The sequence below is a fragment of the Micropterus dolomieu genome, linkage group LG04, assembly GCF_021292245.1.
Source record: "Micropterus dolomieu isolate WLL.071019.BEF.003 ecotype Adirondacks linkage group LG04, ASM2129224v1, whole genome shotgun sequence".
Taxonomy (NCBI): Eukaryota; Metazoa; Chordata; class Actinopteri; order Centrarchiformes; family Centrarchidae; genus Micropterus; species Micropterus dolomieu.
Genome location: NC_060153.1, coordinates 13119839 through 13144303, shown reverse-complemented (window position 1 = coordinate 13144303; position 24465 = coordinate 13119839). Strand labels below are relative to the sequence as shown.

The 24465-nt window shown below is 41.1% G+C and overlaps 1 protein-coding gene across 1 annotated transcript in view; it reads right to left on the bottom strand.

The window, feature by feature from the left end:
- Positions 1–1419: 1419 nt before the first annotated feature.
- Positions 1420–24465, bottom strand: part of slit2 (slit homolog 2 (Drosophila)) — a 112191-nt gene continuing 89145 nt past the window's right edge. Inside the window, exons 6-20 of the mRNA XM_046047297.1 lie at positions 22496–22567; positions 21480–21551; positions 21073–21236; positions 20519–20657; positions 19133–19204; positions 18864–18935; positions 16490–16561; positions 16081–16224; positions 6569–6732; positions 2921–3071; positions 2703–2777; positions 2351–2494; positions 1964–2107; positions 1699–1865; positions 1420–1556 (exon numbers count right to left, since the gene is read on the bottom strand). Of these exons, the coding sequence (XP_045903253.1) occupies positions 1420–1556; positions 1699–1865; positions 1964–2107; positions 2351–2494; positions 2703–2777; positions 2921–3071; positions 6569–6732; positions 16081–16224; positions 16490–16561; positions 18864–18935; positions 19133–19204; positions 20519–20657; positions 21073–21236; positions 21480–21551; positions 22496–22567 (1789 nt within the window). The remainder of the gene's footprint in view (positions 1557–1698; positions 1866–1963; positions 2108–2350; positions 2495–2702; positions 2778–2920; positions 3072–6568; positions 6733–16080; positions 16225–16489; positions 16562–18863; positions 18936–19132; positions 19205–20518; positions 20658–21072; positions 21237–21479; positions 21552–22495; positions 22568–24465) is intronic.

Here is a 24465-nt window from a genome sequence, read left to right as displayed (position 1 = left end):
AGAGAGAGAGAGAGAGAGAGAGAGAGAGAGAGAGAGAGAGAGAGAGAGAGAGAGAGAGAGAGAGAGAAGAAATTTGGAAACAAAAGAGAAGGGCAAAAGGATGGAGAGGGCATGAGATGTAGATGTATTGGGAAAGAGGGGGAGAGAAAATGAGAAGGGAGAAAATGAAGTTATTTAACCATGTGGGAAATTCCTCATCTCCAGCAGTGTGAGCAGTCATTAGTGCTACAGCCATAATAAACACTGGAGTTTAATATCCCCACAGGCATCCTAATATAGTATAACCCCCCTCCATCTCTCTTTCATACACACACACATATGCATGACTGAGATCCTATCCCCTTCGCTGTGTGACAATGTGCTATTAATCCTGTGTATTAATTAAGTCTTTGTTAATATTGGAAAAAGCACGTTCCCCACAGGAGAAATAGTGAAATGAATGCCTGCTGTCTGATGTTTAATTTAGGGCTATCATTTTCTGATCATCAGGGATTTTGTGTGTGGGATTGTGTATGTCTGTGTTTTGAGATGAGTTTCTGGAATAAAGTCCTCCGTGAGCCTGAAGAATGTGTACCTGAGTCTTTCTGAGCCTGTGCGCTAGTGTTTCAAGTTCAGCTTCAGTAGATGAAAAGATTCATTCAAATGTGTTCAAAAGTTGTCTGAGGCGGAACACTTTGGTGCTACAATGGCAGCAACCTCCATGTAAACTGTAGTCTTAATGATTGATTGACTTCATCTTTGCAATTTGCTAACAAATTATGGCTTCACTGTCCTCAAAATCATTCTAAGGTGCTGACAGGACAGCAGGTGGACTACCTTGTAGCTTTACATACCCAAAGAGAAACCGGAAAAGCTCATTTATCGATCATAATTGATATAGCTCAGAGGTTCACAACACAGACAAAGACAGTGGGAGATGTGAACTTCTGTTTATGCAGATTGCACTTCACTAGCATTGCCAGAGAAAAAGAAGGACTCAAAAAAGAAAAACGTGGGTGGACTCGTCTTGATGCATCTCTTGACAAATGAATAGGAGAAGTGTTAGTTAAGAAGTTAAAAATGTTGCAGAAAGCTGCCGATATGGACTGTTTTTAAATCTGTTACTGCATGATCTACATAAATGCAAATGTCTCCAATTCTGGTGATTGAAATTTGTGCAAATTACTGAAGAATATACTTTTTGTTTGTGGGATGTGAAAATCCTCATACTTTTTACTTAAGCTACATGAACCATTTAATATTGAATCATCTGAAAAATGCATGGTCTCAAAGCTGAAAACAGACATGTTTTTGTTACAGTAACTTGTGAGAAGTTTTGGAGATACTTTGTTTTCACAGGCCAACGAAAAAATGTCTGGTCCAGTAAGGCAGCCATCGTTAACCAGTTACATTGTAATAAATGATGTGTTGGTCTCCAACTCACAGCTCAGTGGTCTCTTTGGGAAGGCCTTTGGGCAGCGTGGTGAGGCCCTTGTTGCTGCAGCGCACCACAGTGTCCAGACAGGAACACTCTGCTGGACACCTCAGCGCTGGAGAGCAGCTGTTCTCATCATTACCTGAGAGGGATGGAAAGATGGATGGAGAGGTGGAGAGGAGGAAGGATGACAGAAAGATGGTAATCAAAATAAAAACACAGTTTGTCAGGGCTGCAGATGTTGCAGAGCGCCTCATGTAAAGTGTAAATCTCCTCCGTCTCACCATCTTCACAGGCAAAGTCCTGGACTGCCACATCCTGGATAGGGATCTCCTTTAAGAAGTAAGGACTCTGGCAGCGTGGGTTACCAGTGACGATGCGTTTCCTTCTCAGCCAGTCGCCGAGCCAAGCCAGATGACAGTTACAGTTGAAGGGATTGGCCAGGAGGTTGCTGGAGAGCAAAGACAGGAGTTGGAAATGCTGACCGTTTTTGTGTGTGTGTGTGTGTTTTTGTACAGTATGTGTCTGCCAGATAGTGTTTGTACTCACAGTGTGGACAGGGAGTGCAGTGTGTCGAAGGCGCCGGGGTTCATTGAGGTGATCTGGTTGTCGTAGAGCGACAGAAGACGCACTGAGCTCAACCCCACAAAGCTGCTGTTACTCACACAGCTGATACGGTTACTCCTCAGCATACTGCTCAAACACACAGGCAGAAATTATTAAATGTACTCTGTATTTTACAGAAAACCCCCCAATAAAAACAGATATATTTATGATAATATACACCTGTGAATTATGCATGCTCACATGTTTCAAATGTTTTGAGGACACCGTCACAGTATGTGAGATCATATTTGAATATATTTGGATGCTTGATATTATAATGTGATTGCATATGCATTAGTGTGAGTATGTGTGTTTTGTGTGTGTACCCACAGTGTGCGGAGGCCTCCGAGTCCCTTCAGCATGCGGTGGTGTATGTTTTCCAGTCTGTTGGAGGTCAGAATCAGCTCATTGACCCCTGAGGCTCCTTCAAATGTCCCCTCCTCTATGTCACTGATGCGGTTATTACTCAGGTTACTGCAGAGCAGGAGCAAGACAGGTAAGAAGGCAGTGAGAATGAAAAGAAGGAACACAAGAGAGAAGAAAGATATAGATAGAACAAAAGTAGGGCAAAGACAGCGAGAAGGAATTGAAAATATTTTTCTCCATATGACCCGAGTATGAATTTCTGACAACCACATGTGACGCTTTGTTCCCCGTTATGTTTACAACATGTCTGACTCACATCTTCCTCAGCTGAGGCAACTTTTTGAAGATCCCCGTCGCCTCGAGCACAGTGAATTCATTGTTGTTCAGACGCCTAGGAACAGAGAAGCGAAGAGGTGGTCAGAGAAAACAACAGAGGAGACAGTAATAGATGAGAAGGAGATCAAGGCTGAAGCGAGGTTTCCTCTATACCACACACAGATACATTTTGTTGTAGACAAAGACAGTGTGACTCACAGTTCGGCGGTGTACTGGGGGATGTGGTCTGGTATTTTGGTGAGTTTCTGGTTGGAGCAGTCGACTGTGGTGCCCTCACAGCGGCACTTCTCGGGACAGGCCAAGTCGGCGAAGCAGTCCCCTCCTAGCTTACTGCGGTAATCCTCTGTACCTGGTCACAATCACAAGCACAACGTAACCGAATGCCCTCATCATGAGAGAATTGAACCCCAGCGTTTACCGGTACCGCTTCCAACAAAAACACAGCGGACGCCCAAAGTGAAGGTTGAGATACAATAGAAGAATTTTGAAATAGTGCAGATGGGCTGTGCTGCTTTTGCTTGGAGTGGAAATTGTCAAAATGAACCAAACAAATGCTTGAAAAACATTGCTGATTAGGATCGTATGCAACTATCCCCATGAGCATTACTTCAAAATGCTGCACGTGTATCACAGCCTAAAAGGAGCCAAGTTCAAGAGACATGTATACAGCCACACACACATCCACGCAAACATATTGGAGTTTTTCAGTCCTGTCAGACTACAAAGCAACTGTTAGTGTTAGAAAACCACAGTGCAAAACAAAACAGCATCAAAAATTAGATCACAGCAGAAAAATGCTTACACACACCCAGGCAGTCATGTATCATACACAAAGGCTTAATCACACACACACATACAGAGGTTGCAGGGGGGTGACAGGAGTTTACTGTCTCTTGCATCTTGGCCATGCTGTGGGGTTTTGCAGGGCCGTTCCATGGTGCTTGACAGAACCATGTTCCACTATAGGAACCTGGCAGCCACATGGTTAGATCAAGCACAAAGGAACAACCTGCTGACTGACTGCTCCTGCGCTGGAACACAGGGGTGGGAGGGGCAGAGGGAGAAGAGAGGAGGAGAGGATGAGCAAGGGAGAGAGGAGGAGGTGGGGGAGGGTGACAAGGAAAGTAGGAGGGGAGATGAAAGGAAAGGAGAGCAGCAATGAGTAGAAAAAAAGAGAGGTGGAGAAAACGACAGGAGAGGAGAGCAGAAGGAGAGAGTGGTAGGAGAGGAAAGGATGAGCAGGAGATTAAATTAATACGAGAGGAGAAGGGTAGGAAGGGGAGTTGAGAAGAAGGAGAAGGAGAAGAGGCAAGGATAAGAAGGAGAGGAAATGAGAGGAGATGTGAAGGAATGGAGAGGAGAACAATAGAGAGGAGATGATAGGACAAGAAGTGTAGATGAAAGGAAAGGAAAAGAGTAATGAGGCGAGGGTGAAGGAGAAAGAGAAGAAGAAAAGCGTGACAGAGAGAGATGAGGAGGGGAGAGAAATGAGAGGAAAGGAAAGGAGAGGATGAGAAGGAGATGAAATTAATAGGAGAGGAGTAGCAGGGGGTGAGGAGGAAGAGAAGGAGGAGAGAAGAGGGTAAGAAGGAGAGGAGAGGATGTGAGGAGGTAAGTTAAAGATAAGGATGAGGATGAAGGATCAGAAGAGGAGGATCCACGGAAGAAAGATGGAAAGATTAGGGAGGAGAAAATTTTATCACTAGGAATGAACACAAGACAGGAACATCTAAAGACATCTAAACTCACAGACATAACACACGGAAGCAGGAACAGAGCAGCAGTTAGAGGAGTGGAGGAGAGTTACAGCAGCACTGAAGGCAAGAGAAGCCCTGACTTCTAGGAACGTACATACACACCAACAAACATGGGCACACACACACACACACACTCTCTCTCACAAACACACACAGGAAGAGCATTAAGAGAAAAAACATACATGAACCAGTGTGTAATAAATCTTATGAATGTTCTGATTGTTGTTGTTTGTAAACAGACAAGAGGAGTCACAGAGGGGGTCAAAGGTCACAGCGGTAGAGGTCAAAGGTCAGAGGCCGGCTCTGGGGACGAGAGGTGAGGGATTCGGAGTTGACGCAAGAATCGTGTGTGTTTGTGTGTGTGTGTGTTACTTACAGCCCACATGGTGTACTCCTGAGTGTGTGAGAGAGGCAGTAGGAGAAAGAAGAAGGGATTTCACTCGTTTATTTGAGCAGGAGGGGGAAAAAAAGCTGATGAAAAACTGAGAAGAAATGCTGAAATGTTTTCGTGTGCAGTCCCCCAGGCAGTGATTCATTTAAAGGGGTAATGACTCATGAATAGTGAGAACCGTGCTGGCATAACATGACATTTGGTGGGGGGGGGGACTTTCATCCAACACATATCACAGCCTGGTTTGATTGAAGCACGACTGATTTGGTAGTGGATCGCGAGAGGACAAAAAGCACACATATCCAGATAAAAGGGCCAATGCACAATAAAATTTTGCCAGTTCTAAACACTTTCAAGTGAGTGAATTAGTTTGTTTTGTGTATTCTTTGACATTAATCACTTCAGCAGGGATAAAAGCGCCCAGAAACGACTGAAAAATGAGATAGGATCCCAAATAATACACCGTGAAATAGGGGACATGATGCAAAATAAACTAGAGGATTTTAAGTGTATTGATCTAAGGTTTATCCAAGGTTGTACCACAGAATAAAACATGTTTATTCAACTTTTCAACAGCAAATGTTCCTAAATTATTCAGCTTTGCTCCGTATGTGGTCGCTGGGCTTTGAAACCTCTGTCCCCCCGGTGAGTTAATGACTGCAGTGAGCGCACACACACACACACACACACACACACACACACACACACACACACACACACACACACACTCATCCAACACACACCAAGCCTCCTCTGTGTGCTGCTGTGGTAATGATCGCCTTTAGCCCTGCTACTGATCTCATATGCATGTCTGATTTACATATTTCCCAGCGCCCCTCTGAGCATGGTAACTGTGTGACCTTTTGATGTTTGGCAGTGGGCGAAACAGACACAGATGCTCGCGGACACACGCTCATACATTAGCTATCATTAGACGTGCTAAGAAGCGAGGAGGACTAGATATAGTCTCCGTGATCACTGTACCAATATACTTTCATTTACACAGAGTCTCACATGCAGTGCCCAGCTGACAGCGGTCTGAGTTTATTAATCCGATAGTTTTTTCATTCCATCGTCAAGGTTACGGTTACCATCGAAAACCCAGTGCCAAGAGTGTAATTATCTGGTGCCCCTAGTCAGACGTGATGCATTGTGGTGTACGTTAGACCATTAAAAGAAAATGTCTTGACATTCAAAAGGTGTCAGTCACTACAAGTGCAGAGTGTGTGAGTTTGCAGCATCCGCCGTGATGGACCAAGCAGCGTCTTACACACACACACATACATGCTCAGACACACACACACACACACACACACACACACACACACACACACACACACACACACACATGCTCCATGTACAATACCTGGGATGAAATACTGTTCTCTAGCTAGTGGAGAGACAGAGACAGAGAGCGTGAAAGTGAAAAACAACAGCAGAACAAAAGGCTAGACTAGAAGAAAGTACTCATTGGCTGTGTGTGTGGTCAAAAATTGCTGAAAACAGGGAGTTGAGGTTAGTAAAGAGAGGCTGATGGAAAATACCAGCAGGAAGACACAGAATGAGAATACAGGACAGTGGACAGTGTGTCATTTCGGGTATTATGTGTAGGAGTCTGTACATGTGTGAATGATCAGAAACAAAATTAATCCGTCTTGGGGATTGAACACTGTGTTTACAATACAGTGTGTGTTATACCTGAGCAGCGGAACTTCTTGCTCTTGATTTGTCCGATTCGTTTGTTGGCGAGCCGTCGCGGGCTGGTGCAGCGCGCACCGCTCGTCTCGATGGGATTGTCCTGAAGATAGTCTGCAAGCCACTTCAGATGGCAGTCACAGATAAACGGATTTTGGGCTAAATGACTGATACACCCACACACACGTCACACACAGACACGGACACATAGAGAACACAAAAACACACAAGTAAGCTGTCAGAACAACATATATTTTTAAAAATGTTTTGTTTGTTGAGTGTTTATATGGCCACAATAAATACTTGTTTGTGATTGGATGGCCGGTGTGTAACAAAATCACATGTCAGGACACCTCAAGCATTTATTTTGTCAACACTTGTTATATCAAATAAGTTCGGACTCATTAAGAGTTACCGGGAGACGCATTTCTACTCTTTTAGTAGAAGTAAACCAACTCCTCACACCTCCAGTCCCCACGCAGCGCTAACAATTCCATGTCAATCTGTCCATTGCACACAGAGACCAATGTGATTTTAATCCTCCATAAAACTCCTGGTGAAACAGCAGACAAGCAGGCCGTCAAATGGCAAAGCAACCGACCGTTACTGGGATTAGTAACTAATAGTTACTAGTACTTGGTTTAATGAATTAAAAATTGTAATCCCTTGAGGCAAAAATCCACCAACTGTGGTGCGAGGCTACAAAGAATTCACTCTATTAACTTTCTACGGGACACAAGCAATGCATTGTGGGATTCCAGGTGATGCAGGACTGACCAGCAAAGCAAAATTTGTAATTGTATGTAAATGAGGATAGATCTATAGGTATTTAAAATAAAAGGTGATGTCGTGGTGGGACAGGAAGTTTGGTCTTTGGTGTTGATAAATGTCTGTGGAGAAGGACATTATTATGGTGTCCAAGGTCCCTCTTTGCTTCCATTATCACACATTGAAAAACAAAGTGTGTTGCAGCATGGAAAAAAATGTCGCTGAGCAAAGTTGAAGTTGGAAAATGTTGGAAAGCGTTTGCAAACCAGCGAGCTACTTGCTAGCATGCGAGCACTGACACGCCCACAGGAAAAAGCGAGAAGTGGCAAAGGAAATTAAACCTCAAATCTAGGGGCGAGTTCAGCGTTGACAAAACGTAGCAAAACGTTTTTTTCAACGGAAACGGTGGTCCCCTGAACACCCTGTACGCAAGCGCACTGCATTTTCCTGTTTTTTTAACGCCGTTGTGTTTACAAACTTGTTGCAGTTGATTGGGTAACACATGAGACACGCCCACCAAACGGGAGAAAACATACCCCGAAGCCCGATGCAGAACGTTCCGCAACGTTTCAAGTAAACATGCCGTTCAATATGAAAACGTTTCAAACCGGTGCATAACGTTTTCAGATTGAACTCGCCCTAGGCTTATGTGATTGGCTAAAGTGGAAGGAGCCATCTGATTGACTACAGATAACTCTCTGTTGAAAAAAATGCACTTGTGAATCTAACCAAAAATTAGAGAAGGGTCCAGCTGCAGACCGCAGACAAACGTGACGGAAGTTGAACTTCCATATATGGTTTGTCCCAGAAGCCACCGCGCACAAAACGTGATGACATTTATCTCGACCGCTCGGCCCACGCAGAGCCGTTAAAAAAGAGGTGTCAAGTGTCAACGTAATAATAAGTGTACGTTATGTGTTAATATTTACTATACTATAATAATATATTATTAATATAGTATATTTATACTATAATTCTTGCAAATATTTATTTATAATAGCCTAATGATAATAATAAAGCAATGTTTCAATTCATACCACTGTTGTATATTTTATTTCTTCCAAAGTGATTTTAAGTTTCACGAACCAAGAATATTCTTTAATGTTACATCACGAGCCAGATGTGTCTCGATTTAGGTTAAAACTTAACAACATTACTGAGAATTTATTGACAGAATAATATGGCGAGTGCATAGTGCACATAAGGATACCAGGAGAAGGAGAAGGAGCAGTCTACCCTGCCGTCGCCGCCAGACCGTGTGGATTTTTGAATGGGAGTGATTGGGAGACGGGAGACCGGCGGCGACTTGGCGGCGAGTGCATGGAATCAACGTCTTCCGGCGGCGACGTCACGGCGGCGTATGTTCGAATTCCTGTATAAATATACGCCTACTAAATACGTCTGAACTAGGTACGTCGCCTTACAACCGTGTGACACTCACATCGTCACTAGGTACGTCGCCACCAGTACACCATTGTCAGTGTAACTCCTATTTTAACTTTATTGAGTAAATTCAAGTCATGCTTTGTACAGCCTGTGTTAAATGCTTTTATTCTTGTGGTGACTGGGAACTCTGGAGTAGCCTACAGTTCATAGCCTGTGTTGTGCTTTATTGTTTGGATTCACTGTCCTATAAAATTCCACTGAAGAAGAGGATGCTTTCACTTCCCCACAATGTGAAAATGGTTGTATTAGGCCTACAGTTACTTATAAAATTAATCATTGAAGTATTAGAGCTGTTTCATGCTTATTCAGTTTCTATTATTATTTGTTATAGGCATTTGCCTGTGGTTATTTTATTGGCAATGTATTTTAAATGTATATTTCTGCATAATGATTTGGATTATTTTGATCATGCTAATGCGTTACTAATCAATGTAATCCTAAAGGAGTTATAAGATACTATGTTACCTTATGTCTGCACATTTTGTTTTAGCAATTACATTGTTGTTGAAGTACAAGACAGCAAATAAAAAATCTTAAGAACCTCAGTGAAGTTCTTCATTTTCCATCAGGATGCTACATTAAGAGCATACTATTATAAAATGATATGAATGTAATTTTAAGACCATTTAATGTTCAACTGTAAACAAACATACAGGCAGTGTTGGGGAGTAACTAATTACATGCAATTTAGTCAAGTAATTTAATTACAAAATAAATGTGTTATCTATTACAGTTAGGCCTACTGGAAAAATATGTAATTAAATCACAATAGCTTATTAAAATATTTTTGATTACATTGGGGGTTACATCTGAATATTTTCTGTAAAAAGCTCAGCTATATGTTGAATAATATTCATTTTGTTGCTTTGCGTGTTTTTTATGTGGCGATGTCTTCCATTGCCATTTCTAGCTACAGTTTTTTAGTAAAGTTTGATGCTGTTGTGCTGCTTTTGATTTGTTCTCATTTTTTAATTTGCAGCGCCACCCCTCTACCAGTTAAAGTGCCTCTCACTGTCTTTTTAAAATGGTTAACATTTGAAAACAAAATATTTATGGCAACATCAAATATGGGGAAAATTTAAAATTATCCCAGTTAACAATTGATGGATGGGAGGCTTGAACTTCAAGTTCCAATTGTCTATGATATCTATAATGCAAAAATGTAGAATCATTTCATGGCCTATTGGCTAGTCAATTAAATTCCAAATATTACCAGTTATATTTTTGAAGTTTTAGCCATAGTCTATTAACAAATAAATGTAAAAACACACTCAGTGTAATATTTAAATAGGTATACCCCACAATTAATTGAGTTTTTGCAGCCTAAAAAAAAAAAACGGTCCAATGCTAACAAAGTTTCTGGAAGGAAAGGCTATCGCAGATTCCATCCACTAGATGGTGCCATAGCCTTTGTAATGTGCTACAAATACACTAGAATATAAGCAGAAATTTTTAACTAACTTGAAGTGCTGTAGTTAAATTGCATAAACGTTTAATTAGCAGATTATATAGACTATTAACTGAACAAAACATAATACAACCTTGTTCATAACATTTTGACATCGCATTAATTTTTTGTATGAGTTTTACAGGCCCTTTCCTTGTCAGAATAGGCCTTGTGCTGAGTGTTTAACCATTTGATGTGTATGTGGGCATGGCGGTATGTTTGGTTTGTGAGATTGAGTGTGATGTAGTTTTAGTGTATACACAAGTTCAAATCAGACCAACGGAAACAGTGATAGCTGCCATTAACTTGGCCAAGTTGTCACTGCACTTTCCTTGAAGCATCTAGTTTCAGAGTCCTTGACCTTTGGCTGAACTATTGCTGCAAGTGATGTTCAAGAAAAGTTTTTGTATAAGCAAATGTATACTTTAATGTATACTGAAACTCATCAACCAATTTGGCAAGAACCTGTTTAAGTCGATTTGCATACACCACAGCTAACAGTTTGTAATCACTGCATAGAAGAGTTATTGGTCTCCAGTTATCAAGTTTCAGAACGTCCTTATTAGGTTTAGGAAGAAGGGTTATCAATCCTGTTTTCATTGTAGGAGATAAACTACCTTTTCTTATACACTCTGAAAGGGCTTTGTATAGCAGTTCTTTAATATCATTCCAGAAATGTTTATAGAATTCTGATGTTAACCCGTCAATTCCTGGGGATTTACCATTTTTCATCTGTTTTAGTGCCTTTTTAATTTCTGTTATTGTTAGGTCTTCGTCTAAATACCCTTATCCTCCTGATCCAGTGTTTTTATGTTTATCTTTATTGTTTCAAAAAGAAGATCACATTCTACTCTTTTGAAATTTGATTTGTAAAGATTATTATAGAACTTCCATATTTCTTGATGTATCTGATTCGGATCTTCAATAATAATATCATTCTTCTTCAGTTTATTTATTCTTTTTTTGCTTTGTCTTTGTTTTTCTAGTTCGAAAATGTATGTATTCTTCTCTCCCTGTTCAAGCCATCTTGCCCTTGAACGTACAAATGCACCATTAGCTGTTTCCAAATACATGTCATCCAGCTGAGTTTGTAAGGTACGTAGTTCAGCATCTTCTTCAGCTGCTATCCTCTGATTACTACATAACATATTTATTTTACTAATCAATTCTTTTTGTTTGCATTTTCTTATTACTGCTAACTTTACTTACTTTTTCCCTTTTTCAATTGCTAATTGTTTAATTTAGTATTTGAACCATTCCCATTTATTCATATTTGACTTATCAAGCTCATTAACACTTTGATAAAGGATTTTAACTTGTTTACAAAAACTATTATCCAATAATAAATTATTGTTAAATTTCCAGATATTTTCTGATAACCGTGTTTGCTGTGATATCTGCAGTGACAAACTAATTATGCAATGGTCAGTAAGAGGTACTGCTGAAATTTCGCATTTTAAGACATCTTTTCACATTATCTGAGAAATCAGCCAGTAGTCTAATCTAGAACATTGGTTATTATCTGAAGGATTTACCCATGTGTATTTTTGGGAGGTGGGGTTAGACATCCTCCAGCAATCAACTGTTAGTGATGTCAGACAGAGGTTAGCCAGTGTGTCATTCAATTCAGGTTGTTGTCCTATTTTTGGTGTTCTGTCTAGCCATGAGTTAGGTGCTATGTTGAAATCACATCTCCATGTCCATGCATCAGGGCTCAATTCGCTGTCCATCAATTATTGCGTACCCCTCTTTCAAGAAAGCTTTTTTACCATTGCGTCTGGCTTCTTGGACTTTTGACCATAACTTTGCACAGGCCTCGCGATCTTCTTTGGAGAAGTTCTCCCTGAAATGGATATTCAGCTCCTTGCTTCTTTGGATTTTCTCCAAATATCGTTCCTGGCCGTCTGTGTTGCAAACTGGATGATGATGGGCCTTTTGTTATTTGCAGCATCATTTTTCCTTCCCAGGCGATGAACCGTGTCAACCATTTCTCTGAGTTTATCCACCACCACCGGAATCACCCTGGTTAGGAGTCCGACCACAACTTCCTTGGTGTCTTCATTTTCCTTCTCAGGTAGGCCCATCAGTCTGAGATTCCATCTTCTCTTGTATCTTGCATTTTCCTGGCTCAGTTCTCTCAAGAAGCAGTTTTCTTTCTTCATTACCTCAATTTGTCCCTTGAGTTTTTCAATTTCTTCTTTGTTTTCTTTTACAGCTTGTGAGTTGGCTTCTATGCGAAGTTCAAAACGTTTCAGACACTTATCTTGTTCGTCAAATCTGCTAAGTACTGCTTGGATAGCTTCAAAAATGTTTTCATTGCTAATTTCTTTCTCGTGTCTTTTTGTACATTTCGTCTTGATTTTTTTGGGGGCTGGGCTGGGCAGTGGCGGTGTGTGTTCATTTACCAGGGTACTTGTGCCTTCTTCCATCTCCTCAGTCTCTTCTGCTTCACCCACCTTCTGCGCCGCCAGGTTATAGTTGTGTTGGTAAGAAACTGTTTTTCAGAACTTATTCTGCGTTCCCGTGTTGGTCCTTGTTCGTATTTGCCTGGTTGCTTAGCGTTAAATGATAATGTTTAGGACAAAAAAGTTTACTATTTCAGACCCCGCAAGTTATGTGACCACTCACTCCGCCATCTTGTCCTCCAGCGCTCTAGCCACACGTAGTTGTCACATGACGGTCTACTTTGGTAGGTTATCCGTGGCACTATCCACTCGCCATAGCTGTGCAGCCTCCGGTAACGTTACTGAAGCTATATAACACCCGTTGGCACTACGGTCAGCACTTATGGAGCTTCTCAACCCCGAAAACATTTGAACACATTTTCGATTCGCCGCCAATTTTCCTAAAACTGTCGATATTCGACATCTACACAGTTGATTTCTCGCCTAAAAACTTATCAGAAGTGTATTTAAAGTTCTGTTGTTGGCTTCTAAAGAATTAAATGGTTTGCATTAGGATCTATCATGTACGTAAGCCGAGATGAATGTCATCACGTTTTGTGCGCGGTGTCTTCTGGGACAAACCATATTTGGAACTTCTGTCACGTTTGTCTGCGGTCTGCGGGCTGTAGCTGGATATACTTGAAAAATTATGTAGCTGCAGTACCGGAGGCTGCAGTTTCACGACCCCCGCAGTCCTGGAACCGCAGTTCTAGGATCGTAGTTATTTTTGCGACAGCGCCATCTAGTGGAGTGGTGGTGGTAATGCACAGCAACACGAAGGAGGTTAACCCTGCTAGCACGTCGTCCGTGAGTCCGGTCGACATGGCCGACGTGCATATAATAAATTTAAGTTTGGGCACACACTCAGTGTGCCTTAACACAACGGTAAGGGTAATTGGCTTTGGGGGCTGTCAAGAGTAACATAGCTAGCTAGCCAGACAGCTAGCTGGCAGTATCAAAGTTAGCAAGGGTCCTAGAAATACAGTTCCGGTGTTCTGTCAATTTATGCTACCTATCGAGTACTTAGCGGTTCTGCGCATGTGTATGACTCACAAGCGTGGTTTGTTTCCACGCCCATAAATCTGTGCAACCTTGCTGTTGGGAATGCCATCAAGAAAGTCGCTAATCGTAAGTAACATAAAAAAAAGAAAAAAAATCTGAATACGCCACCCCTGATATCTTAAATAATGATGGCATAATATAGTATTTCTACATGCTCCCCATCTCCGTACAGTATACATGGAGTGAGAAGTGGTGCAATATAAAATGATTTTCTGTAATGGGAGCATTAATTGATAGGAGATATTATATATCAGAATACGCTACCCCTGAAATGATGTTATAATATAATCAAAAAACAGAATATGTCATAATACTGTGAGAGTTACAACTTTATGGGACTGGAAAAGGTAACACATAAGGTAGCATTTTTCGACAGGGCAGCATAGATCGTCAGAACACCGGTCCTAGGATTGCTGGTACTGCAGCTACACACTCCTCCCCACCAGTGTTGGTAAAGTTACTCAGAAATTGTAATATATTAGGCTACTAGTTACTTATTACTCCTTTAAAAAGTATTATTATTACTTTACTTATTACTGGGTGATAAAAGTAACTACTTAAGTTACTTGTTACGTTACTATATTACTTTCCAGTGTTTCCCGGTGTTCACGAGAGAGAGAGAGAGAGAGAGAGAAAGAGGGAGCGAGCCAGGAGGTGCTGCATGATATGCTCCTCAATACAGCTCCTTTGTCAAAAATGATTTTAAATATGCCTAGTACAAATTTGGAAAATCCATATGTGGCGGTCCGCGTTGATAATTATCCAAATTATTGGCTAACAATGCTTTCACTACCACTCCCCTTCACCCCCACTTCACTTTTTAACTAACATCATATCAATAACAGCAGCAAGGAGTGTGGTATTTACAGAGAATAGCCTAGGCCTAACGTTTCTTAACGACACCGGCTGAAATAAAAAAACATAAAGCAAGTAAATCCCGACTTTTGAACAGCGGTTTTAGTGCACATGTAGCCTGTTTCTAAGAGCAGTAGGCCTGTTCAGTAGTTACAAAACGTTACATTAACGCCACTCTCTCCCGAGGAGTCCAAGCATCAGTGACAGTAGCTGCTAGACTTTCTTTCAGTAAGTTTCACGTTGCTGTGCTGCTTCTGCAGGTGTTTCAATAAATCAGATGTAGAAATGTTCGCGGCTGAAAGCTTTGTGCTGGTCGCACAGAGTTTACAATAGAGGACAATGTTCTTTGCATCAGGCTATGACACAATAATGGCAGTAGCTAGCCTACTTACAGCTGTGGACAGAACGCCTCTCCTCCCTCGTTCTCCTTTCTTCATTTAGTGTTTGGCTATCAGCGACTTGAACATCAAAGTGCGGTGCCGCTGAGCTGTCGCACAGTCGTGGATTTACGTCAAGGATGGTGCATTCAGTAACGAGTAACGCTGCGTTACTCGCCTTAGTAACTAGTAATAATATTACCGTTTTAGAAAAGTAATTAGTTACACTAGCCTACTTAGTTACTGGTAAAAGTAATGTTATTACAGTAATCCGTTACTGCCCAACCCTGCTCCTCACACACACAAATGTTGTGAAGTTCACAAATAACAATACAATACATATATTTTTTGTTTATTTCTCTAATTTATTTAAACCAAGAAATAGTTGTGTGTACCTTACATTTATAGTCATTTAGACTGCATTTAAATCCTGAAACAATGTTCATTAGTCTTACAGAACTGTTATGATGTTATGACATAAATTGACACTGTTAATCAATTTAATAACAAACTGATTCATGTTTCATGAAGACAGGGTCCTTAAAGGGTAAAATGTAATTTATTAAAGGAAAAGTCCACCCTTCAACACTCGAATACTGTTATAAATCAGCCTGTGATGTCCTATGCATATACTAGCCTATATAAATATATAAAAAAGAGACAAAGCAATAAGTATCTACCCAGGGGAGCATATTAAGATAGAAAAAGTTTTAGAGCATGTTTTTCAGTCAGATTAAAGTCTATTGAGACTCTTGAAAGTGGTGAAATTAGTGTACAGTATGCATCTCTTCTATGATAGATCACTCTGTGTGTAATTTGAAACATCAGTGCAAAATGGTGTATTTAAAAATAACCAGTTATTATAATTCTCAAAGCTGAAAACAAACCTGTACATTACTGCTGATTTTAAGAATAAATGAATGAATGAAATGAAAGATTTTTTGAAGTGAAACAACAAACAATAAAGTGTTTTTCTTTGTCCTGAAGTTTTTTCTACAATGCTATTATGAAAATATAATTGAGTTTTGCTTATGTCCTGCAGTTGTTCAGTTACTATGATTGCCAGCTACTGCTGTGTGTGTGTGTGTGTGTGTGTGTGTGTGTGTGTGTACGCACAGTGTTTGTATGGCTCTTAGCGACGAGAAGGTCCCCTTGGCAATGGTCTGGAGCTTGTTGTCATATAGTGAGAGCAGATTGAGGTTGTGGAGGTCCTGAAACGCGTCCACACGCAGACACGCTATCTTATTAGCATTGAGTAACCTGAAAAAAAGAAGCGGCAGAATTAACGAGAGTGTGAGAAAGAAAGATGTGGGATGAAGGCTTATCCTTTTATCATTATTCAAGTAGGGTTTCAGATGTTACAGGTCAGTGGAGATGGCTTTCAATCATGATGTCTCCACTCTGATGACAATGTTTTAGGTAAGCACTTTTCAGCAGAATACCAATTAGATGTGTACGTGAGCTCTTAGCTGCAACTACAACTCTGTGTGTGTGTGTGTGTGTGTGTGTGTGTATGTCTACTCACAATAGCTGTAGAGAAAAAAGTCCCTCCAACAGTCCTTTGGAAATCTCTGTGATCTTGTTCCCATATAGTACCCTGTGGAGCACAAACACTGCATTACTATGTTAGGAATAAGACCAAACATATTACCAAGTAATACTATGAATGTTAATACTCAGCATATATTCTATATTACTTTTATCAAACATAAATGTAATATTTTATTAGTTTTCGAATAATGCAGTTCCCGCTAATCTTTGCCGTTGTACCAGTGAGTGCTGCCTTCATGTCAGTTTTGTAACAAACCTTAATTACAAGCAGCCTTTAGGAAAGACTGTTGTAATTCTGTGTCACAGGTTCAGTATTTAAAATGCAGTAGCTACTGCTAATATCCAATTCCTGTTCCCTAGAAGGGCTTTTAAAATTACAAATATAAAACAAATATCAACCATACTCACATTAAAATATTCAAGCATGTATATAGATACAAAACCCTCCCTACCCCTCCCTCCAACCTTCACCCCCCCATCCACCACCATCATCAGCACAACCACCACCACCCCTATACATGGCTACACGACTGATTATCTTTTAAAAATGTCTTCAGTTTAATTTTACATTGTTGATGATTTTGTTCTATTTTTTAGCTCAATATGCAGCTCGTTCCAGGTCTTGGCTCCCTTGATTGCAAAAAGGAAGTCTGACCAAAGGATGCTTTCCTGTAAGATATTTTACAATTCCTTCCTAGAATTTGTAGTTGACAATCCATGGGCCTTTAATGGCTGTACCCTTGTATGGGGACTGTCTGACAGAAACACTTGGATAAGTACAGAAGCCTCCATCACCAGTAGTTACGTCTGTTGATATTAACACTAATAAAAAGGATTGTTCTGGTTTATATGCTCCAAATATGTAACAACAATAATAACAAATCTGATTATGGTTGTAACCATCTTTAAATGAGGCTTTATTGTTCCCAAGTTAGAGTAACGGGGTACAGTTCTGTTTAATCTGCTGACTTTACATACATGCAGCATAAAACTACAGTGATGGGACTTTTAGGGAAGAGAGCATAGAAAACTCCAGAGAAAAACATTAAGACCTGAAATGATAAGACCTCATTTACTTTTTTTTTTGCTTCCGAGTAAAATACCAATAAACCGCCACTGGTAAAAACAGTGATTTTGTGTCAAATGTCACAATAAAAAAAAGCCTCCATAAATCTGGCTGCGGTTACAGTGTGAGTAATGCGCGTTGTTATCAGAGGAAAGCTTTTTATAAATACATCAGATTACATACACAAACAGGTTAAGGCTGAGACTGCCACTGCCTTGCCCAACAAATACCTTCGATGCACACACACACACACACACACACACACACACACAGAGTTATCAGTCATCTTTACGCTACACGGTGAGTTCAGCTGTGTATGTAGGCAGTCTAGAGACATGTGTTTTAGATTGGTTTTTATTTCATTGTGCTGAGTGGCTGTCCCTGAGCGACCTGAGGTTGGGAAACACACGATGCAGGGAGTGGACGCTTCATTTATGTCTCACACACACATTAGCACGTACTGTTTCGTGTGCGCCCACACACACTCACGGCTCATTTACATCCTCTCTAACTAAACCCTGACACACAATGAACACACAGTGCAGCTTAATGTGAAAGCCATACTGTATGTGGTGTGTCAGCATGAATGTGTGTGTCCCATTCTCTCTGTGGTGAATGTGTAATGAAGTGGCAGAAGCCTCCATTCAGCAATTCAGCATTTATGAATTATTGACATTGGAAAGACAAGACCTTAATATAACTCCTTCATGAAATAACTCTATATCCCCCGCTCCCTCTCCTGCTCCTCTCTCTGACTTCCTTCCCAAAGCTTCACACGCAAAGCAGATGGTCCGACCTGAGATTCAGGCCGTAGAGGAAGACAGCAGCACACACGTTCTTCTTAAAAGTGCATTTAAAATGCCTTTTGAAAATGGTATTCTTGTTTTGTATCGGATTGTTTTGGTGTTTGGCACATTTTTAAATTATTCTGCAAATATGAGGCCACAGTTAAATAATTCTAGTTTTCTTAATTTTGTACATTTGGCCCTTAGATTTGGCTGTTATTTCTTGCGATGATAATAAGATAAGAAGTCCAATATGGCAAGAAACATTAGCAGTTATTACTCTTGGCCTTGGAGGTTATGCTAGCTACAACTACAGGTAGCCCAAATAGTTAACAAGGCATGCAATGTTTGTAATTGTTGATGTTGGTGGCAATTTACAGTTAGTTAATACTCACACACAATTTTGAAAAATTAAGAGGTACAATATTCCACATGAGATCCAAAGGGTGTTTTGTGTAAACTGCATCTTAAATACAAACACATCACACAGTACTCACAGAGAGTTGAGGGAGCGCAGACCTTGGAAGGCGTCTGAGGCTAACTCAGATATCTGGTTGTTACTCAAGTCTCTGTGAAAAACGGAGCAAAAGAAAAAGGGGAACACAAGAGACACAGAGGCAAAGAACCAGAGACAGAGTGAGTGAGGGAGAGAAAAACATGAAAAGTGAAAGGTGGAGGTCAACACAAGCCACAAACAGGAGAGAAACAGACGTTTTTGTGGATGGCTGACAGGGAGTACAGTACATGTATCTCCTCATCTACTCACATCCTGCGCAGCTTCTTATAAGGAGAAAAGGCCCCAGCTGGGATCACCTTGATGGCGTTCTGCTCCAGTCGTCTGGAACCAAACATACACACAGACCATTGAGGAGCGATATTAACATTTCCCTATCACAGAGCTATCTCTGCTGTATCGTTGACTGCTGCTCATTCCCGGAGGGGTAAGGGCTGGCTAAGGGGAACATTTCCAGATAAGGCGCTTTGATGACCGTTGCCAAAGTCTGTCACATTTCTCTGATCTTTTGCCCCCTTTCACATGTGTACAGTCAGACGTGCACACAAATACACAAGCACACACACCCTTAACTATCTAGGTAGTGTTCCATTAAGTGCCAGTGTGACTCTGCATCAGTCAGGCCTAAACAAATCAAGCCAGGCCAGGAGAGACAAAGGAATTGGGAAGGGGTGGGGAAAAAAGAGAAAACAGACCCAAACAACTGTTCTCTAAACATTTCACATGTTCAGTCACTGTGACAGGAAAAGCGGTGGAACATGATTTGCAAACCAACCATTGGATTGTGAAACATTTCCCTAAAAGTGTTTTTCATTTGCTGTTCTCTTCTGTTCAGCTGCACTCAGGTCCTTTCTCCATTACTAACATGTTTGACTGATCACACAGGAGCATTGTATTGTAGTGTATTCTGGTTTTATGTAATTTAGGGCAAGTCCAAGTCAAGTGTAAAAGTCTTATCAAAGCAGGTCTCAAATCTCCAATCAATTGAGACAAGATAAAAACAAGTCTCAAAGCTTATAGTCAAAGCTCATCACTAGTCAATTTTCAGGTCCAAGTCAAGTTAAAATCAATCAAGACAAGTATAAGTCAAATCTAAAGTCTTGCCAAAGCATGTGTCAAGTCAAGTGTCAAATCAGTTGAGACTAATAAGTCTTTCCAGTAAAGTCTCAGTCCAGTCTAGTCCAAGTCACATCTCGAGTCCTCATTTCAGCATCTTCATCACGTTAAATCTGCTGGCTCTAATCTTTCCTCTTTTCTTGATGCCACCCCCCACTTTAGATTGAAATATGATCTGTCTTGTCCTTCAGATTAGTCTTTTAATTCTTCCTCCCTCATCTCTTTATTATTTTGTTAAGCAGGGAAGAGCTGCATGACCAGGCTTTCTCATTTCACAGATGTGTGGTTTTATTCCACTGCACAGAGAGAAAGAGAAGTAGTGAAACAGAAAGGTGGAAAGAGACAAAGGAGAAAAATAGAGAGAAGCACAGTAAAGAGCAAGAGAAATATCACTGCACTGAGCGTGGATGCAGGAGTTTGTGTGCATGTATATACATGCAGAGTAAAGCAGGTGTGAGTGTGTTTGTGTGTGTGTGCGTGTGTGTGTGTGTGTGTGTGTGTGTGTGTGTTTGTGTGCATTACATCTCAGTAATGGTTTCAGGCAGATTGGTGGGTATTTCAGTCAGTCCCTTCCCTCTGCAGTCCACAATGTTGTTACTGCAGGTGCAGGACTCTGGGCACTGTAACACACTGCAGGAGGAAGATGATGATGACTGGTGACCTACACAGAGACAGAGGGCCAATATTATGCATGGATAATAGTATTGCTTGGTGTAAATCCCAAAGGATATTGCAGTTGAAAGAAAATTAAAGAGTGAAAATGCAGCCAGGAAACAATGTGTGCAGGTGAGCGAGATTCTGTCCCTAAATGTGATAGTGACCATGTCTATTTACAATATTATTTTTAATCTTGTATTATTCCATATAAATTGATGTATGATCAGTACATATTTCAGCAAGTGGAGTGCATGGGATTAAAGCCAAGCCATGCAATGGAAGATGAATACTTGCCTTCGTCTTCATCTTGAAAAGCATGAGCAAAAGACAGTAGCAAAAGATGGGTTTGCCACTGTAATCCAGCAAGCGGATGTAAGTCACAAACTAGACAACAAAGCAAACATGTCAACTCAACCTACCTGTGCAGACAAACTCTTTCTTCTGCACCTCAGCCACGTTGTGCCCCCTCAAGTGCGGCGGGGCCATGCATTGTGTGTAAAGACCCAGGCGGGGGCGCTGTCGCAGCCACTCTGACAGCCAGGCCACGTTGCAGTCACACTGCAGGTTGTTGGAGTGCAGGCGACTGAGGGAGAGAGGAGGTGGGAGGAGGGAGAAGAGGGGGTGGGGAGTGTGTGGCAAGAACAGGTGGGTGGGAGGGAGAGGAGAAATAATAGATTTGAAGACATCGAAGACAGGAGCAGGGTGGGTGAAGGAGAGAGAGGTGCAAGTACAGATCAATCAATCAATTGCACAAACGGGCACGAATGAAAGGAATCCTTCTGCTCCGGGCGGCAATGTGTACCAAATACTCTGCGGTGCCACTTACAAGGTCCTGAGCTTCGGCATGTGGTTGAAACTGGCCACAGACAGTCGGCTGATGTTGTTGTTGTTGAGGGTGCTGAGGAGAGAAAAGAGCAGCCACAGGGTTGTTGTACACAGACACAGGGAAATGACTTAGCAAAGTAGGGGATGGAAGTTGGAGTGTCAAGTAATCAGTGTAATTTTTAATTCTGTTTAGTGACAAATCCTGGCAAACAAACTGTCTTTTACTTAAGTCACGCCTTTATGACTACGAGATTTGTCTGTCACTATCCCCTGCAGAATTGACTTGCTAACTAGCTCTCTTATCTGCTGTCTCCTTTGATTAAAAACATCTTAGCCTTCTGAATTCCTCAGACGCATCATTAAAAACACAATAAACTATAACTATAATAAGGATTTCAGCAAAAACAGCAAACAAAAAACTATAAATTATGTTAAAATAGCATATATCAGATTCATACATATGTACTTTCAATGACATCTCTTAGGGAAAATCACTAATTTATGAACCTGTGGCTCATAACTCAGTTCAGCATTCACACTACTACTTGAGCATCTTTTTACACACACAGCAAATTATCTGTAATTTTTTGATGTTGCGTTTTTTTTTTAACTTTACTTAAATGCTTAAATACTCCCTGTCTAAAATATTTATTGACGTTGAATTTGCCTTTGCCTCAAAATAAATAAAAAATGAAAATAAATATCGGCCTTTGAGAACATCAACAAGCTTCCTAGTCAGGCTGACATTAATACAGACAAAGGGTCTGTACAGTGGCACTAAAGGTGTGGTGACTAGCTAAATTAATTATAAGATGACAATCATGCTCTGTGAGCAGGCATCAAGTGTCATTCCTGAATATATATGAAACTATCCTTTTTTCCGGCACTGCACTGGCAATGCAGTCTTTTAAAGGTCAACTGGGATATTAGCTGTTCCACATCCCACTGCTGTTAGTGTTCATCACTCACCAATGCTCTGCCGTTGTTAGCAGGGTGACTGAATAAGCAAATACTCACAGCACTTCCAGGTCACGTAACGCTCGGAAAGCTCCATCTTCAATACAGCTGATGTGGTTGTAGTCCAACTGGCTGCGTGCGCACACACACACACACACACACACACACACAGGAAGGAAGGAAGAAAGAAAGAAAGAAAAAAGGGAGCTGTTGTAAGATGTAAAGGTGTCTTACAGCATATCTGCAGGTGAAATTCAAACCAGACAGCCAGCTACAGAAGACAATGCATCAATTGCCCCCGGCCAACTCATCTACAACCTATCCATGTCTCCCTTGCACTCACTCACTTTCTCTTTTAATTTAGTTCTGTCTCCTGAACTCATTGTTCATTGTAGATGTATTTCTCAATGTATTTTTCTCTGTATCATTCCCGTTTCCTGCTCTCCTCTATCTGATGTCTAATTTGTATGCGCTGCTCTTTACCTCCTCCTCTCTCTCTCTCTCTCTCTCTCTCTCCCCCTTTTCTCAGAATCGCTTTGCTGAAACAATTTAATTAAGACATAAGGACAGTAAATCATGTGCTGTCACCCGCATGCTAATGCACACAAACACACGCACAGACACACAGACACACACACACACAAACACAAAAACACGGACAGACACGCTGCCCTTTTACAATAATTTGCAAGGCATTACAAAAAGAATTATCTGATGTGAAAAAAAGGATGCAGCTAAAAAGTTGAAAAATCCATATTTCTAGAATTACAGCTGGGCTATTAGTTGACCTGCGAAATGACAGGCAATTTTCTTCAATCATTATTGCTATGACTGAGACAAAACAAAGAGAGAAAAACCAACAGAAATGCCAGTGACATTCATAGTACCCTCAAACACACACATACAGCTGCAAACGAGCAGCGGTGCCGGTCAATACAGCAAGCAGGAGGCACATGACATTTAACACAATGAAATATTGATGCACAGGCACATGGGGGCTATGCACATTTGCAAACACACTGAAAAGCAGGTGACAGATGTGCAGGCATATACACACAAACACACACACACACACACACACACACACACACCACGGTCGCATATACAGAAAGTATTGCCAAAATGTCACTTACAGGTTCTTGATCTCCACAGCTCCCCTGAAGGCTTTCCTCGGAACCCCCTGAATCTGGTTCTCGCTGAGATCACTGGAGAAAGAGAGAAAGAAAGAGAAGAAGGGAGAAAGAGAAATAAGGTGGCATTGAGTTAAGCCAAGCTGTCACAGAGCCACTTGCTTTACAGCACAAGTCTGCTTGATATAATCAGCAAAATGCAGCAATGGGACTTCAGAGCCAGACAGATCATCTGCAAAATTGAGTTCCTTGCGAGCAGAGCACTCCTTCACCAAATATAATCAGCTGTCTCTATTCATCTCTCAGTGACACAAAAAACGCTTCCTCTGACAAGTGTCCACGTATCTAGAGAGCCAGACGCAATTCAATTCTCTGCTTCAAACATCCATCCAACTCAGGTATTAAGAGGCTATGGGTGCTTAAACAACCTGTAGGGGGCACTAGTGACCTCCACTTCTCTCAGAGCTTTCTGTTCCTCCTCTCATCTCTCCCACTCATCTCTCCGTCGCCCCCGCCAACCCCTCCTCCTTCCTCTGCTTTTAAGGAGTGAGTGATGAAAGTATGTGTGTGCGAGTATGAGCACTGGGGTTTCCAGAGATTTAATTTTCAGCCACTTTCACTAAGCTGCAGCTTGGAATACAGCAAAAAAAAACGACAAAACAACCAAAAGACAAACTTAAATTTACTGCAGTCAGTGACACACATGTGGTGCAGACATTTGTGTTCATGTTCCTCTTTCACTCAGTACACAAATACAGTCATGAACACATGAACAGGTGTCTCACATGAACTAAATCTACTGCCTGCAGCCAAGTGAAATACATGCTATCACTGGTTGGTGTAGCAACTTGATTTAGTGAAGGACACACACACACACACACACACACACACACACACACA